Genomic DNA, 16,925 nt, shown 5'->3' on the forward strand with positions numbered 1-16,925 from the left:
CCCATTTGAAACTCCCGCACACTTACACCAGTATTTCACTGGCCAGAAACCTTTCATACAGCCCCTCTTGACTGCAAGGGAGCCCAGGGAATACATACTTTATTTCAGGTTGCAGTGTGCCTGGTTAAAAATTGGGGTCTGTTTTGAGGTCAGGAAGAGGGAAGTGGTATTGAGTAGGCAACTTGCAATTTCTTCCACGGTGTTTAACAAGAGGCAACATGTTTATCCCTCGCTGTTGTGAGATAGTCTGATAATTTAAGCTAAGGTGTTCATTGTACTTGTTTAATGTGTGTGTCTGATTAACATGTAAATTATCTAGCCCAGTAATTAAGCACTGCGGCTGCTGCTTCGGCAACCAGGAAAATACAAGCCTTCTGATTTCTCTTCCACAGAAGTTAAACTTTTTGGCAGCGCACTGGCTATTAAGCTGACACTGACAAACGTTGGTGCCCAAAGCAGGGTCTTTCTCTCATCAGTGTGGCCGAGTCAACATGGGAGATGGAAAGTGAGTGTCGGCCGGTGTGGGCTCTACTCAGTGGAGAGAACCTAGAAGCGAGTGCGGGTGCAAACCGACCCCTGGCCTGTGAGGGCTGGGAAGTCGCAACTATGTGGTGAAATTTATGGAAGGGATTTGGCGTTATAAATACGGGAGGAATATTCCTGCTTTTTATGGGGACGGGCCTTTTCGGAAATATAGCCCCTCTTTTGTCCTCTACAGGTTCTTCTGGTCGTTGTCATGGTGATTGTCAACAGTCACGGCACTGGCGGATGCATCCAGTAGTAGGAACACACATGATAATACCGCGAGAGGTTGTTCCGCGGTCAGGGAGCCGCTAGCTTGGGTCCCGCCAGTCAGGGCCGGTCTGGTCCGAAGGGGGCTCCTGACCGTAGGCACCTGTTTCTTAGCCGAAGCGGGTGAAAGGTCAGCCGGGATACCTCGGCATTCGGCAGAGGCTCAGCAGGGTGAAAGCGCAGAGAGGCTGTGGATGTATCACATTGCTAACAAAATAATTCTAAAGAGACTATCTAGGTAGCCTGGGCACTCACGAGAGAAATGTCCAAACCAGGTCTTCTTCAGGCTTGTGCTACGAGGTCCTCTGTCAGTGAGGCCTTTCCTGATGACCCAGCTTGAAACGACACCTCCCCATGCCCTTGCCTTGCTTTTTCCTCCATACCACTGACCACCGTACTTGGTTAGTTGTGTCTCACTCCACCAGAAGGCGAGTGCCTCGGAGGCAGGTCGTTTGCCGTTGTGTTTCCTGTTGGTGACGTGGATTGCTGAAAACCGGCCAGGGTGATCGCTAGGGTTGTCGGGCCGTCCAACCAGCCAGAAGCGGAAGTTGCCTTCTCACATGATGGCTTCATTGTTGCCGCCATTTTGTGGCCTGGAGGCAACCGTTTTTCAGGAGGAAAGGCAGTTATATGTTGCAGGTGACCTCGTGGAAGCCTCAAAAGAGACTGGCGCCAAGGTCCTCCCTGAGAAGCTCGGGGAGCTTTTAGACTTGTTGTTCTGTGTCAGAAGGGAAAGGAAGGGCAGGTGGACCGGCACTAGCCTCGGCCTTGATGTTCTGCTGACCGTGAACAATTTCCCAGAACACTCGGGACTCCTGCTTTGATGGGGTTCCTGGCCACTGGAGAGGCGGGTGTGGTTTTCCCTGCATTCATCATCTTTCCTACTGATGCCGGGGTTCTTGTGCACGAAGCCTAAGAATGAGCTTCACAAACACTCAAGGTAGGAGAGCAAGGTACAGGCTTTTATTTAGAGATAAAGTGAAAGGACAGAGCTCCTGGCTCACACCAGGAGGGGACAAGAGAGTCCATAGTGGTGCATTGTCTAGGGGGTTTTATAGGCAGTTGAGAATTTTTCGAGAACATGAAAAAGACCTTAGGGGTGTGGATTTATTAATTGGTCCTAGGATATTTAGAATTAACTTGATACAAGTAACTTCCTGCTCTGTTGATTTCTCCCTGAGATACCAGCATCTTGGTCTGGGGACATATGAAACAAGGCCACCTGCTCAGCCCCCAAGGTGGGCTGAGGTATTGTTTGCTAAAGAGTAAGTTAAGAATTTCTAACGTCTTAACTTATTGGGTATTAAAATGCAATCTTATCTTTAAGGTGGGATCCTTGCCTTTTACTGTGTTGTTTATGCCTGGGCTTACTTGCTAAATTAGTTTGCCCAGTTTGTAAAATCACCTCATCAGATCTGAAAGAGGAAAGACAGCACATAGGCCTGGGCCTTTTAGCATGTTAAAGTGAATCTTAGCATAAAATAAACATGTGCTACTCTTCCTTATCTGGGGTATACTAACTGATCCCACTGAAGAATGACTCTAGAGCTGAATGTTTAACACAGAGTCGTAGTGTGGGGTTTCCTTGCATGTAGTTACATTGCTCTGACTGCAAAAACCCTGCCTTGCTTTTTCCAGAGGCCCTTACCCTACTCTGACTACACCCACGGTCCCTGACTCACTACTAGGGGCCTGGGAGCCAGTACTTGAGGCTGTGGTCCCTGGGCCGGGACTGCAGTTGTGCACCTGGGGAATTTTCAAATAGGATGAGGTGTGAGGTTCACGGAAGGGCGTCATGATGCACGAGGCACTGGGCAGCCTTTATGGCACCAGGAGGACACGAGGCTGGAGGGATGTTTTGCAGCCTGTGCTCTAGAGGCCATCGGTGTGACCTGGAATAGAAGATGTCTCTGGGTCTTGGGGGAGGGGGGATGAGGGCTGCGGGCCCGAGTGGGCATGAGAGCTGGGGGAATGCAGCGGTGCGGGAAGTCTGGACTCTTAGTGCCCACAGCGGAGGGGGTGGCTGGGAGTCCTGAGCAGCCGTGGGTCCCAGAGCGAGGACGAGGTGCCATTCACAGCAGGACCGCCCCGCGCGGGAAGGGAACACCTGGAGGCGGGGTACTTGGGTCCCCAGGGCCACCTCCGGGCGTCCTCATGCAGAGGGGTGCGGGCGCAAGGGCTTGGCTGGCTCCGCCTGGCCTCCGGGGGCCTCTGGGGCTGGCCGCGCCGAGCGGCGGGCTGGGCGGGGAGGCGGCGGCACGGCGGGTGGGGCGGGGAGGCGGCGGCGCGCGGTTGCTAAGCCCCGCGCCCCCGGAGACGTTCCCCGGGCGGCTGCAGGAGGGAGGCGGGCGCTGCTCGCCGCGGCCCTGCCCCGCGCCCGAGCCCCTCCGCCTTCCTGCTCCCGCCGCGCGCTTATCCAGGGTGCCGCGATGCCCGCCGCCGCGCCCGCCCCGCGCCCGCCGCCCCCGGCCCGTCCCGCCCCGCGCTGTCCCGTGCAGCCAGCTCCCGGTAAGTGCAGCGGCTGGACGAGACGGGGCGGTGGGGACACCCTGCCGCCTGGCTTGGGACCCAGCTCCCCACCTGCCCGGGGGGCGGCAGTGCCAGCCCAGGGGGACCCGTGGCGCTGTGCACGCGCGTTTACATCGGCTCCAGCTCGCTCGCCTTGGGAAACCGTTGTCCGGAGCTGGTTTTTCCTCCCTCGCCAGCTAGGGGGCTTCCCCGGGGAATGCGTGGCCCCTAACAGAGGCCGGGGCGGAGGGGTTTGGGGGAGGGACGGTAGATCAGGCAGGGCCTGGGAGGGAGTGGTCTTAGACTGAGCATCTAGCGAGCCAGGTGTTTGCCTGCAGTTGACCTCGTTTCATCCTGTAGGGAAGGTGCAATTATCCCCATTTCTCCGATGAGAAAACGGAGAACTCTGGACTTGCTCAAGGTCTTACTTGCACCAATCTTCAGAGCTCCAGATCAGCTAAAGGAAAAGAAGGGCCCCTTAGAAGTAGATGGAGAAACCCACAGGGCTGGAGATTAGCAAGAAAAAGGCTAGAGGCACAGCATTTGGGAATTAGCAGGAAATTGCTAGTTCGTGAAATAGCCCGTCAATTAATTGCAATATAGGACCGCATTTGCACTGCCTTCTACTGCTGGATCTGGGGGCAAGGTGCAGTGAGGTGGGGGGAAGACTATACTAGGGTCTGGCAAAGGGTTGGAGACACCTCTTCCGAGGGTCCTTCTGCTGGCAGTGGGGGCAGAAGCTGTGGAGGGAACCGGTGGATATTCATCCCCGACAGACGGTTCATCCCCCCACATACCTCTCCAACCTGCTGATCCCATTTCCTTCCCTTTACTTGATGTATTTCAAGATGACACCTGTCACTTGAAGCTGGGTTACACCTTCATGGCTTGGCATTAGGTGGCCCTGTGCTTTGATGACTGTGTTGGAACCTGTGAGTTAGTCCATATCCCTGCGTATATAGGTGATCTGCTGGGCTACAAGGAATCAGTTCCTGCAATCAGGGCCACAAGGAATGAGGTGTCCAGGGCAGTAGCCAAGCCCTGTGTTAATCCTGAAGGGGCAAGGAAGCAGGGGCCCCAGGAAGTAACAAAGGAAAGGGGTTTGCCTGGCAGCCAGCTGTATTGAAATACAGCTTATCAATTCAGTATTTGGATTGCTTTGGGTGATGCCATAAAATGCTTCACTAGAGGAAGAACAGAGAGGCAGAAAAGGATTTCTGAAACATGCTCTGTAACTCATGCCACTTAGGTCTGAAAGGTCTTTGAGCCATGTTCTTTGATGGTGAGCTGAAATAAACATGAGAAGGGCGAGTCCCTGCAGGGGAACCCCAGGAGGCCTCAGAGTAGCTGAGATGGAGGTACTGTTACCATGGCCAGCGGTTGGGCAAAACTTGGGGAAGGAGTACTGGAGTATGGACTGTCACAGCTTCAGTGCTACCCTGTACCCTCCCAGAGCCCTTTGCCACGGGGGTGTGCATTAGTGTCCTGAGGGCTTTCACTCCCAGCTGCCAGTCCCTCCTCTTTGATGGAGGCTGTTTATTGGGCCGTTGGGAGTCCGCTTGGCCTGTAGGAACTGAGAGCGGGAGTGTCTGAGAATTGACATCTTCCTGGGAACAGCCCCTAGCCAATGACTGATGTACTGGAGTATAAATAGGCAAGCTCCCTTTCCCCCATTTGGGAAATTCCCCGGTGTGAGATAGTTTGTCTCCAGAGATCCACTGTGGAGCTGTGTCCAGTTGATCTCCATGGGTCTTTGCTGGGCTTGCTGCTGCTACTTGTCTCAGCTCTTCACTCCCCGACCAGACTGTTTTAGGAATAATTCCTAATAAAGCACTTTTGTAGGACTTATCCTGGGATCCGATTCTAGGGAGCCGAACCCAGAACATGGACCTTCTCACACTCAACATTATTTCCTTCCATGGTACCTGAGTAAGACAGCAGAGTGTCTTTATATGAATTTTCACATGATGCCTCCTTCTGGGAAGATGGAGTCCTGGGTGCAGGCACAGGATTTGGGAGTGGGGTTCGACACCTGCTAATCCCCTCATCTGGGTGCCTTTGGAGGCGCACACAGTGCCCAGCAGAAGGGGTGGTGTGGTGCTTGGGAATGGTGCTCAGAAAAGCAAAACAAAATGGAGAGTTGTTAGCCCAAGGTCTCACTTCTTGGCTTCTTGCATTCCCTCATCTTCTCAGTCCAGGGGGAATATCCCTCCCCTGATTTCCTCAGTATTTAAATATTTCAGGCAGATGTTTTTGCTTTTCTCTGGTTAAATGTCTTAGCTTCTTTCCAAAGCTGTTAAAGGAAAAGAAGAGACTGTGTTGGCCAGTGGACCCACAATACCACAGACTGCTAGGGGTCCCGGCACCTGGGCAGGTCTGCACCAGCCTGGTCTTCCAGCGACCTCTGCCTTGCATGGGGTAATCATGTAGGGGCATGGACGGGCTGCTTTCCTGAGGGTCTTGCTGATGAAGTATCCTTTCCTCACATCCAGGAGGCCCTTGTATCTGGTATCCAGAGTTGCCCCTATTAATGTCTGAATTTGGCCTCTGGTGGTAAAGCAGAGCCCATTTTGAAGATGCATGTGTGGGGTTTCTTTGAACAGGTTGTTTTGTTAACTGCTTGGTACTGTAGGTCACAAGAGAGAAATCCAGGGAGACTAGATGAGGGGGAAGAAGACATGTGTCCTGGGAGTCAGGGGGTTGAGTTCCATTCTGCAGTGACCTGGCGACCTGGGGGCAAGTTACTGAACTTCTCTGGGAACCTCCATGTCCTCATCTTCCTTCACTTAACAGTTGTCCAGCCGACCTCAGAGGGTTGTTTGATGATCAAAGGGAAATATTTTCAGTGACCGATCAAAGAATTATTGAACAAGCCCACAAGATCTTTACCCAGAGAGAACTGGCCATCCCTCAGGCGCATGGTGTCTGTGGAGGCTTCATGGTGCAGGTGGTAAGTAATGGAATAGAGTGCAGTTTAGTGGCTGTGTGAAGGTTTGGGGGTCCCCAGAGCTTCTTGGTCTGGGCTTGAAGGCCCAGTGTTCACAGCACTTTGTAAATGGCAGGGAGTAGTGTGTGGATGTGGGGTTAGAGCTCATGAGTCTATCAGAACTGCCTTCAAATCCCGACTGACACTGCAGAGCTGTGTAGTCCTGGGCAAGGGACCCAACCACTCTGAGCCTCAGTGTCCTTATTGGTAAAATGGGCACAATCAAATTGTTCTGAGGATTTAGTGATGTGAAGCACTCAGCAGGTATTATTACAAATGGAAAATATTGTTATTAAGGTTATCTTTGAGGCTGGAGAGATTCTGTTTGGGTGCCATGGGCCGTGTTCCCAACTCTGACTGGGCATCTTGCTAAAATTCAGATTCTGCTTCAGGAGGTCTGGGGTAGAGCCCGTGAGTCTGCTTTTCTCACGAGCTCCCAAGTACTGGAGGCATTGCTTGTGTGGGGACCTTGAGTACAAGGCTCTAGAATGCTCCTCCCAGGTAGAGTCTGAGTCCTTTGTGTGGCTGAAGAAACTGTGTTTGGGGAGATGATGGGCAGGATTCATGCCTTCTGGGCAGGTCTCCCGGGGCGGGGGTGGACAGCTGGGCCTGGCTGCTGATGAGTAAGGGTTTATCTTCCACTGGGGGGGGGATGGTAATAGATCCAAACCGACTCCCTTCTAGTGCCTTAGGACCAGCCCCCTGGTGGTCTTCCTGGATAGATCACAAGATGCTGCCTGCTTCTGCCTGCTGGCCTTCGGGGCGTGGAGATGAATAAGCCACTGACCCTGCTGCAGTGTTATTGGGGGTGGAGTGGGGACAGGCACATATACATGTGATTATTACATGCTGAGATAAGCATTCATCCTTTTGTAATGGTGATGGGCGTAAGGGAGTCAGAAAAGGGAGGAAGCCGCCTGGTGGTAATTGTAGCTAAACTGGGTTTTGAAGATGAATCATGGTGGCTGGGTTGGGGGAGAGGACAGAAGAGTGTGGGGAATGGTGTTCTAGGATGGAGGAACAACATGCACAAAGGTTGGGTGTTAGGGAACAGCTTGGGGTGCTCAGTCATTGAGCTGAGAGTTGTTTGGGTCATGGGGTATGGCTGGAAGGGCTTGGCCGGGAGGCAGAGCTCATTTCCTGAAGATGTATTAGTCAGGATAGGCTAAGTTCTGCTGCAGTAACAAATCACCTTCATCATCCTGGTAGCTTAACTGAGCAAAGGTCACTTCTCATTCACACTAGCATCCCTCACAGGTCTGTGGAGGGCCAAGTTGACAGCTTTCCCCACCTTGCAGACACACCATCTGGAAAATGTGGCCTGTGTTGTCACCGGCTCAAGAAGAGGCTGTGGGAGAGTTGCTGTCTGGCTCAAGCGTGCTTCAGTCTGGAACTGATGCCATGCTGCCTGCCCACAGTCCACTGGCCAGAACTCACTGTGTGGGGGCTTGGACATGATGTGGGTGTGGGTAGAAAGTTCAGAGAGCATCACTGTCTCCTACATGGGCCTTGTAAAGAATGGGCTTTACATCTCACTTGGAAAGCTAGAGTTTCTCAAATGGGAGTAATGTGTGAATTCCTCTAAAGGGAGAAAAACTTATAGATTTCTAGTGGTGACTTAAATTACTTTTATTATAATGCAATTCAAATAGGTAGCAGCATGAAAAAGATCTGAACTTCTGATGTTTAGAGCTCTCATATGATCATAAGACCAAAACAAATACGTAAGTAAAATACCAGTACAGCTGCAACGAAGTACCTTCTGAGTAACTTCATGAACTTTATGTGATGAATAGTTATTTCTGCTAAAATGAAATCACTCTTTCTGATTCTCAAAACAATTGTCGAGGTTCTTATGAATTTGGCCCCATGCATTGTCTGATGGCTCAGTTCTCTCATTTCTTCTTTCTATATTAAGTTGGATTTATTATTTTCTGTTTAGCTTGTGACAGTTAAAATAGTATTTCTTGTTGCTAACAATATGGTAAATGCAAGAATACATATGGAGAAATGATGTGGCAGCACTCGGTCATTTGGATGACCCAGGATGTGTTTCTTTCAATTTTCAATTGATAATCTTTAAAAAGATTATCATGGAAAGGAAAGCACGAAGTTAAAAGTAATTTTAGAGACCTTGTGAGCCCCCTGGAATAGGTCTGAGGATCCCCCGAGAATTTGAGTAGCAGGTGGAATACCACTGGAGTGTTTCATGAAGAGGTGACCAGTGTCGTGGTTCAGAGACGTCAGTCTGTCCCTGTGTGAAGTGGCGAGGGGTAGGAGGCAGGCTCCGGTCAGGTGGGAGGGTGGTCACTGAGGCAGGGAGTAGTTTGGAAGTGGAGAGGAGGTGCCAGACTGGGGAGACATTTAGGAGGTGGAATCCTCAGGGCTTGGAGTGGACTGGGTGGTGGGCGGAGGAGAGGGAAGAGGAGTCAGAGATGGCTCTGGGTCACGGGGCTTGGCCAGTCGGTGGTGTCACTGGTGGGGTGCATGCATCCACGGACAGAACAGGACTGCTTCAGGCCAGAGCTGTGTTCAGCCATATGTATCATCTCATCGTTTCTAACTGACATGAGCTTTCCTGAGGAAGTGTGCATCTTTCAGTGGCTACTTTTTCCTCTTCAGGACATTTAATTAGTGCTCACTTGGATGATAGGAGTGGCTTTGTTAGCCTTTCTGTTGTGCTGACTGCTTCTGACCCACTGGAGTGGGCTCTGCAACATTTTGCCTAATTAAGCATACACTTTTTGTTGTCTACATGTTTGAAGAAAGTAAAAAAAAATTGAGAAAAAAACTGTGGATGGCTCTGAGATAGAAGCTGTCATACCATATAATGTGAGATCAGTTATCTGCCTCCAGTGTTTAAGAAGCAACTTTCCACTCTGTGTTTTTGGACAGATACTCAAAATTCTCGGAGGAGAGAGCAGATGTGGTGCAGTTTAAATGATCCATAGGTGGTTGCATAACAGGGGACGTGGAAAGTGCACTTGGAAGAAAAGGAGGGCAGAGAACATGAGGCTCCCCCAACAGACCAACAAACACAAATCTCACACAGGAACACAGACCTCCTGGGTTGCTAGAGTGAAATCTTGTGTTAATTAAGTTTTTGGCATTAAGTCATGGTGTCTCCTCTTTGTGTGAATCGGTAACCTAATGCCCCAACAGGTGGAAGCCACATAAGCAAGCTGCCAAAGCAGTCTTCCCTCTGCTGGTTCTTTCTCACGACCAATTTCTGCTTGTCTCTTGGCCCCGGCTCAGGCATCATGTTCATGGCGGCAGCACCCCTGAGGCCTTCCAGGGAGAAGTGGAGCCCTCCATGTCTCTCTGGAACTTGTGGTAAATGTCCTGTCAGCCGTGCCCCTGAGGACAGGCACCGTGTCGTTTTCATCTTGGAATCCCCCAAAGCAGCAGAGCAGTTTCCCTGCCCCCATCTCCACACCCGCCAGTGGCTCTAGGGCACCTTTAGGGAGCAACTCGGGCCTCAGGGCTGACTGGAGGAGCAGACCTGCCAGCAACAAAAGCCTGGGTTGAGGAATGGGTTGGGCAAAGCATGTTGTTCACTTTAGTTCAGGTGCTGTGTTGGTTTCAGACTGGCTGCATCCAGAATCCTCTGGAGCTCGGGTCTCTGACCAGTGGCGAGACAGCTGGGGCCCCTGCCTATGTGCGTGCTCCCCTTTGTGAGCAGACGGTGTCAGCCCCTGTTAGGGGTACCTGTTCGGATGGCTCCCCTGCAATCCACCGCAGCCCTGTTGAGGGCTTTCCCTGGTTGCCGGGCCATGGCTGGCTTATTCTTGGGAAAAGCCAGAGGCATCGGGGAGCTAATGCTCCTGGGAGCAGTGCTTGGCCAGTAATGGAGGGGGATGGGGGATAAATATCACAGCAGCCCTGCCCCCGTGGTGGACAACCCTTGGGTATGCTCTACCCGTTGGCCCAGAAGCTCCTAGTAGAGCCGAGCCCAGGTTGCCCACAGTAGCCCCTGGCTCACTCGTGTCCTGTACCACCTCATTTCCTCACTTTCCACCGGTGCTTCCTGGATCACCTCCCAAATAAACTCAGGTCTGTCCCCCAGCCTCTGCTTTGGAAGAGTGCAGCCCAGACCCTTTTGGGTTAGTTGTGGCCACTGGATTGTGGGTGGGAAGTGCTGTGTGTCACTTGTCATGCCAGGCAGGTTGGAGTCAGGGCACTGCCTTCGGTCTCCTTGGAGGAAGGCTGCTCAGTCCACGTTGGAGTTCGTGTGAGCAGGGCACGGTCAGGGTGGAAGCCCTGAGCTTGGCATGGTGGGTGGAGGCACCTTCCTAGCGGACACACAGCCCCAGCTCTGCGCCTTGGGGCCAGCACTCACCAGCGCATCCTCCATTCCCATCCACCACTGGTACGTGAGAACCCCTGAGATCTTTCACTTGTGATCTCCTTTAATGTTCTAATTGCCAAACCCGATCTCTCTTCAGGGTTTTAATTAATAGTGGAGTACAATTTATTTACGATTTTCCATGGCTTTTAATTTTGGAATTAATTTTTGTATATACTTGTGAAATAGAAATTCAAACTCAATGTATTCCCAATGATTAGCCAATTGTTCCAATATTAAATAAAATTATTCTTACCTCCCTGATTAATTTGTAATGATCTTTTATTATACATTAAACTCTCATGCAAAATAATATCTATTTTTAGGCTACAGTTTTCTTTTTCCTAAAACCCAGCTCTTGTGTAAGCACTTGAGACATTGTAACTGCAGCTCTAAATATATATTACTATCTTCATTACTCATGTCTCTTTTCTGGCCTCCCTCAAAAAGTGCATTAGTGCTTAAATTGCATCAAATCTAAAATTTACAATTGGAAAGAACTGATATGTTTAACTTATTAGGACTTTGTGTTCTGGAATGGGCAATGGATCTTCTGTTTCTGTTAACATTGATCATATACAGTTCTTCCTAAATTTATTCCTAGGAATTCTCTACATGTTAGCATTGTTCATGTTATTATTTCTTAAGCTGTATTTCCCAACTGGTTATTGCTGTTATATAGGAAATACAGGAAAGCTTGATATAAATATAATATAAATACATGCAATTAAAAAAATTTCTGGCCCTATTGCTGACCAATTTCTAATTATATTTTGAAGTAAAAACGTATAGAGCTATTTCATGTGGTTCCATGTGCTCTAACTGCCTTTCCAGGCAGCTTAGAATGAAGAAATAGATGTGTTCTAGAACTGAAATAACTTCAGGGAAGGAGGGAATAAGGTATAGAGAGAACAGGTATACAAGGAGTTGAGCATGGGATAGAAATCAGGACCCCAACCCACAGTCCAGTGGGTTACAGACGCCATTACACTAGCTCAGGCTCACTGTGTTTTCTCTTTGAGACATCATCTCTCACGAATTTAAAACTTGCTTGTAGGCTTCCCTGACTAGTTCTAGACAACACTAGCCCCAACATCCTGGTCTTCCTTTAGACAACTGATACTTGTCAGTAATGACATGTTTATATTTTGAATCCAGATAATAAAAGATGATGTCAGAGAACAATAGCTCTTCTTCAGTGATGCTAAAGACAGGTCTAGCAGGTGAACGTAAAACAAAATGAAAGGACACCACAGCCCTGGTTGGGGTCTTGCCTTGTGTTCAAGTTTAGAAACCTCAAATCATTGGACATACTAATTTAAAAATAAAAAATAAACAGAAGAAAGCCAGGAGCACTAGACTGAAGCCCCCTTTTCTCGTTGGAACTTGGAGTTCATTGATGCCCACGGGTCGCAGACTTCTGCAGGAACCTAATTATGAGGAAGCCCCCAAGGCCCAGGTTGTCAGCATGCACTGTGCTGGCTACTAGAACCTTGCAGGTGTTTTCCTCCTTAATGCCACTGATACTCTTGTAGAATTCAAAGGAGCTGATCATTTTCTCCAAGAACGGTGTAACTAAAGATGTTTTACTGGTTTTTAAGATGATATTTCCCAAAGGTGTCCGGTAGTGTGACAGTAAGGCAGGTGTCCACACTCTCGTGAAGGAGGAATAGACAATAAATTATAGAATCTGAGAGCCAGTTGAAAGGCCCCTGGGGTTCACATATTCTCAGGTACATTTGCTAGTTATTTGCTATTTTCCAGTGGCTTTGTCTACATTTTGTCAAAGCAGAGACAGCAGTGGCTGCCTGCTTCTCCTAAAGGTGAGTTGAACTCTCTTCATCAGCTCAAAGTGGGTGTCTTTCTTAAGCTGCTTTCTTAGAAAGGAAGTGGAGTGCTAGTGGTGGAGGACAGCGGGGTGGGGAAGGCAATGCCCTGCTGTCCCTCCTGCTGCCCCAGCACGCTGGCGTGGCCGTAAACATTGTGTGGGCTTCTAATGGTCTGAAGTGAGGATGTTAATGAAGGAGAAACATACATGATAGATTTTTGTTCTCCTGGGAGGAGGGAGTGGGTTTTTAAATATTTGTCCATCCTAGGGGAAAAAGGGAAAGTTTTACATTTTCCATGCTGCCTTGAATAACTGAAAAATTCTCAGCAGTTTCTGGCTTGCTAGCTATTTCCATCTGGAGGCTGGCATTGTTCTTTTTTAACCTACAATTAACTACCATCCACTAAAATTCAACCAGTACTAGTCATATTTCATAGCCTTTAAGAAACTTTTTCTTAAAGGTTCTTATGGTTCTTTTCCTGCCTTTGAGAGTATCAGTTTTTAGTGCAAAAGTAACAAAATTAAATATTGGGAAGTCACCAATGATTGCCATGAACTATTCTTTTATTCACTTACGTATATGTATTTGAGTGTCTACTATATGCCACTGTGGTAAGCACAGTAATTTTAGTTAGTGAAATTGAAGTTGAAAATAGTCACAGGTAGCTAGTGGCGATTGTGTTAGCAGGTGCCGAGCTAGCAGGCTGGGGACACGGCGGCCGCAGCATCAGGTGAACGTTGTAGCAGTGGTAAGTCCGGTGGAGAAAGAGGAGCAGGATTGGTGAGTGAGAGAGATGGAGGGCAGAGAGTCTTCCAGGGAGGCCTCCTGGAGGAATGGTACTGGGCTGGTCGCAGTCCTGTGCCAAGGTCAGAAAGATGGGTGTGGGAGAGTTTGAGGACATCCAGGCATCTCTGCCTAATTAATTGCTTTTTGTTGTTAATGAAATGGGAGAGAAGGGACCCCTTCTTCCTATGAATTCCAAACAATGCTGCAAAACACTCAGTGCTATTCTTGTTTCAAGATCTAAAGGCCTTTCATCATTTGGGTACAACGGTGTGGGTCAGTGTGCATGTGCGTTTGGGAGAGAGCTGTCAGGAGAAGGGAGGTGAGGGGCAAGGTGAGCAGGGGACGCGCTGGCCAGGGCGTGGACTCAGCTGGAGACGCCCTGCCCCATCCCATGGGGGCTCTGGAGCTTACACGGCTGATCCCCTAGGGTCAGGGGCTGGCCTTTGAACCCTTCCCTGTCTCCATCAGCCAGTCATTGATTATGGGTTGCCCTTGAGAAGACAGAGTTGGTGGGGAGGGTTGTGGGTGGAGCGGCTCGAGGCCGCAGAGGGCAGTTCCTGGGAGAATTGAGCAGGATGTCCCTTTAAGAGCCGGTAGTCCTAAGAGCTGATGGTTGAGGCCCGTTGCCTGGTAAGGGGGTCTGGATGGGCACCTACAGCATCCATGGCTCTGCTGGCCCCACAGAATGTGATGACAGAGTAGCTTCAGGTAGACTTGTGGGCGGAAATGTGAGAAACCCCGAGTACAGGATTGCTTGTCATCCAGCACATTCTGACAGTTATGACCTTGGCAGGTAGGCTGTTTTCACGATCACTGCTGTGGATTTATTGGGTTATTTCATGCAACACCAGTTTATTGTCAGACTGCCACATGCTTGGCATTAGGTCTATGCATTTGGAATCTTGCATATTTAGTTGATCCCTACAAATTGCATATTTTAGGCAAATGCTAAGAGACAGACTTGGAGGGATCCTGAGGGAGCTCAACCACGACTCCTGGAGAGGTCGGCTGCTCCAAAGTTTAGCCTGTCAAGGCTCTGAGGCCGAATTTTTGTGAAAACATTTGCAAATGATGCTGTCACACAGCCTACGCGAGCCCTGTAAGTCTCTGCCCACTGTGGTTGGTTTCTCAGCAGAGGAGCCAGCTTGCCTTGGTGCCACTGCTGTCGACCTGATGTGACCACTCCATCCTGAGTCTCAGCTCACATGGCTGACCTTCCGCCGGTCATCTTGGTACAGTCTTCACAGCCATCCTGGGAGGCCGGGCTGCAGGTGGCCATGCAGGCTCCATGTGGCGAGGGCCACTGGGCACTCTGCCAGCAGAGATGCGGGTGAGGCCCCTCTTGGCTCTGGCACTCAGCATGGGTACCAGGGCCACTGCCTGAGCTCTGTGGTGCCCTTGGGATGCCTGTTACAGTCAAGGTCTTGGCACCATGACTTCCCTACTTTTAAACAGGAGGAAAACTGAATGCAGCTTGAATTCCCCAAAGGAAGAAAAGTTTTCACCTTGATCTGCTTTACCCCTATGTTGCTCTTCTGGGTTTGGAATCTTAGTACACACTAGGGAGGTTATTTTAGAACATCCTGTCTACGGGGATATCAGGGAAAGGCTCCCTTGTTTATTGCCAGCTGCAGGGATGCTGTGTGACTTTGTCTTGCCCAGTTAGGAAGCTGGTGGCTTAGCAACTAGGGCAGAGCCAGACTGATCCTGCTTTGCTTAGGGTAGATGCCCACTGAGTCCAAGTCCTGCCACTTTTCCTCTGCATGATAGGTGAGCTTTGCTTTATTCCATGGTTACAGATGACACCCCTAAACCTGTCAGAGCCACTTTTCAAAAAGGATTCAGGATTTGTGGAAAGATTGTTTCAGTTCTACTAACTAGCTGTGTGTCCCTGGGCTAATTGCTTACCCTGTCTGGTCTACAGTTGTACCTAAAAATTGAGGGTGTTGGACTGTGGCCCTTTGTACCCTTCCCTGTCCCCATGCAAAGAGTTTCACCTACATAGCCTTGGTCCCCAGCACATCATAGATCCTCCTTTGCATTCTTCTTAGATTGGATCCATGGCATTACTTTGTTTATGGAGGATCCATATTTCAACATAAACAATTTTTGAGAATTTTTACCAGTAAATCCAATTGCTTGTGTAATGACCATGTATTGAGTATTTATGGAAAGTTATTCCTGTGCTTCAGATGAATAGCACAGTGGAGCTACTTAAGTTACTCATTTCTTCTCGAGTGAACTTTGGCAATATGTATCTTTCATGGGATCTATGCATTTCATTAAATTGTCTTATTATCATTAACTTCTTTGTAATATTCCCTTTTTTTGGAGTTGTCATCAGTAAACATCAATAAATGAGGGGGGAGTGTCTGCAGGGCCAGATAATCCAAGTGCCTTCACCTCAACCTAAGGGCCATCCAAAGCAAAGCACGAAGATGAAGAAATGAGATGTGCTTAGTCTTTCTAAAAAAAGAGGACAGAGGAGTTTGGGGATGGCATGTGAAGCTTTGGCTAGCCGGTGTGTTTAAATGTTGTCATGACGCAGGCTGATGGAGACCAGCAGGCCGGTGAGGGCCTTTGGGTGCTATGAGCCGACAGGAAAAGGAAACTAGGAAGCATAGGCAGCAAGGCCCACGCTGGGGTGTGCTTTAGCGCTCTCCTCCCAAGTGAGCGTACCCAGAGAGCCTCCGTGGAAAGCACTGAGGAAAGCAAACCTCAGCCCAAATTAAGGTGTGGTGGACCTTCAAGCTGCAGCAGACAGTTGGAATTAAGAATCCAGGTCCTAGGAAACAATGGGCTGGCCTGGGAGCCTGCCCTTTCGGAATTTTACCGAGTGAGCATGATACCCCAGGGATGAGCCTGTGGGTGAGTTGGGACTTGTTGGGAGGAAACATTAAGCCCAAGGGTGAGACTGAAAGATGAGCTGTCCCAGGGGAAGCCCAGTGAAAGGAAACCCGGGTCAGATGCTGCAAAGAAGGACAATGCAAGGGACAGGGAGGCTTTGCTGGCATTGGTGCGTGGAGTTGCTCGCGGGCACAGGGGTAAGGCTTATGTGACCAAGTCATTGGAAAACCAGAGGAGGGGTCACCTGGAGGAAGAGTGGGCAGAGAAAAGGTGGTTGTCCTGGTCCCTGGCACATCCCAGGCCTTGGTGGCCCTGGGAACAAGTGAGGCCATTAATGTTACTGCTCCTAGGACCTCAGCCAGCATCCTAGGGGTCTCCAGACAGTCATTGTGTCCACATTGCCCTCCTGCCCTGTGCTGGGAGACCGGGGCTGCTGTCAGTTCTGTTGTTCAGCATCACCCAGGTCCCACATGGGCTCTTGAAACAGCTCCTTTGGTCCATAGCTAACCCCGTGTGCTAGGATTGGGAGGGCAGTGTGCAGGTGCTGCGCTGTCCCCTCTGTCATCATGGGCCTGTTATCCCCTCCCAGGTGCCCACTGATGCCTGTGCATGAAGCACCTTCTCTCCCCTTCACCCAGCCCCTTGCCTGATCATTTGGTGACTGGTGCAAGTTGATTCCTGAGAAATAAACCCAGTGGGCTAACATCCACTCTGGATCTCAGTTTAGATTTAGTTGGGTCATGCTTCTCTTTCAGGGTAAATCACATGATATGTGCTAGTCCTACGAAGTCATGGTCTTGGTTCCGCTGACTGCTTTGGTGAAGCCAGTGGG

At 49.8% G+C, this 16,925-nt stretch overlaps 1 protein-coding gene across 1 annotated transcript in view; it reads left to right on the top strand.

Moving 5' to 3' along the window:
* The first annotated feature begins 3,049 nt into the window (after window positions 1–3,049).
* The window catches only part of DCLK3 (doublecortin like kinase 3), a 39,460-nt gene continuing 25,584 nt past the window's right edge, over window positions 3,050–16,925 (top strand). The window contains exon 1 of the mRNA XM_036922070.2: window positions 3,050–3,300. Within this exon, the coding sequence (XP_036777965.2) occupies window positions 3,222–3,300 (79 nt within the window). The 5' untranslated portion in view covers window positions 3,050–3,221. The remainder of the gene's footprint in view (window positions 3,301–16,925) is intronic.

Source organism: Manis pentadactyla, chromosome 14 (assembly GCF_030020395.1).
Source record: "Manis pentadactyla isolate mManPen7 chromosome 14, mManPen7.hap1, whole genome shotgun sequence".
Classification (NCBI taxonomy): Eukaryota; Metazoa; Chordata; class Mammalia; order Pholidota; family Manidae; genus Manis; species Manis pentadactyla.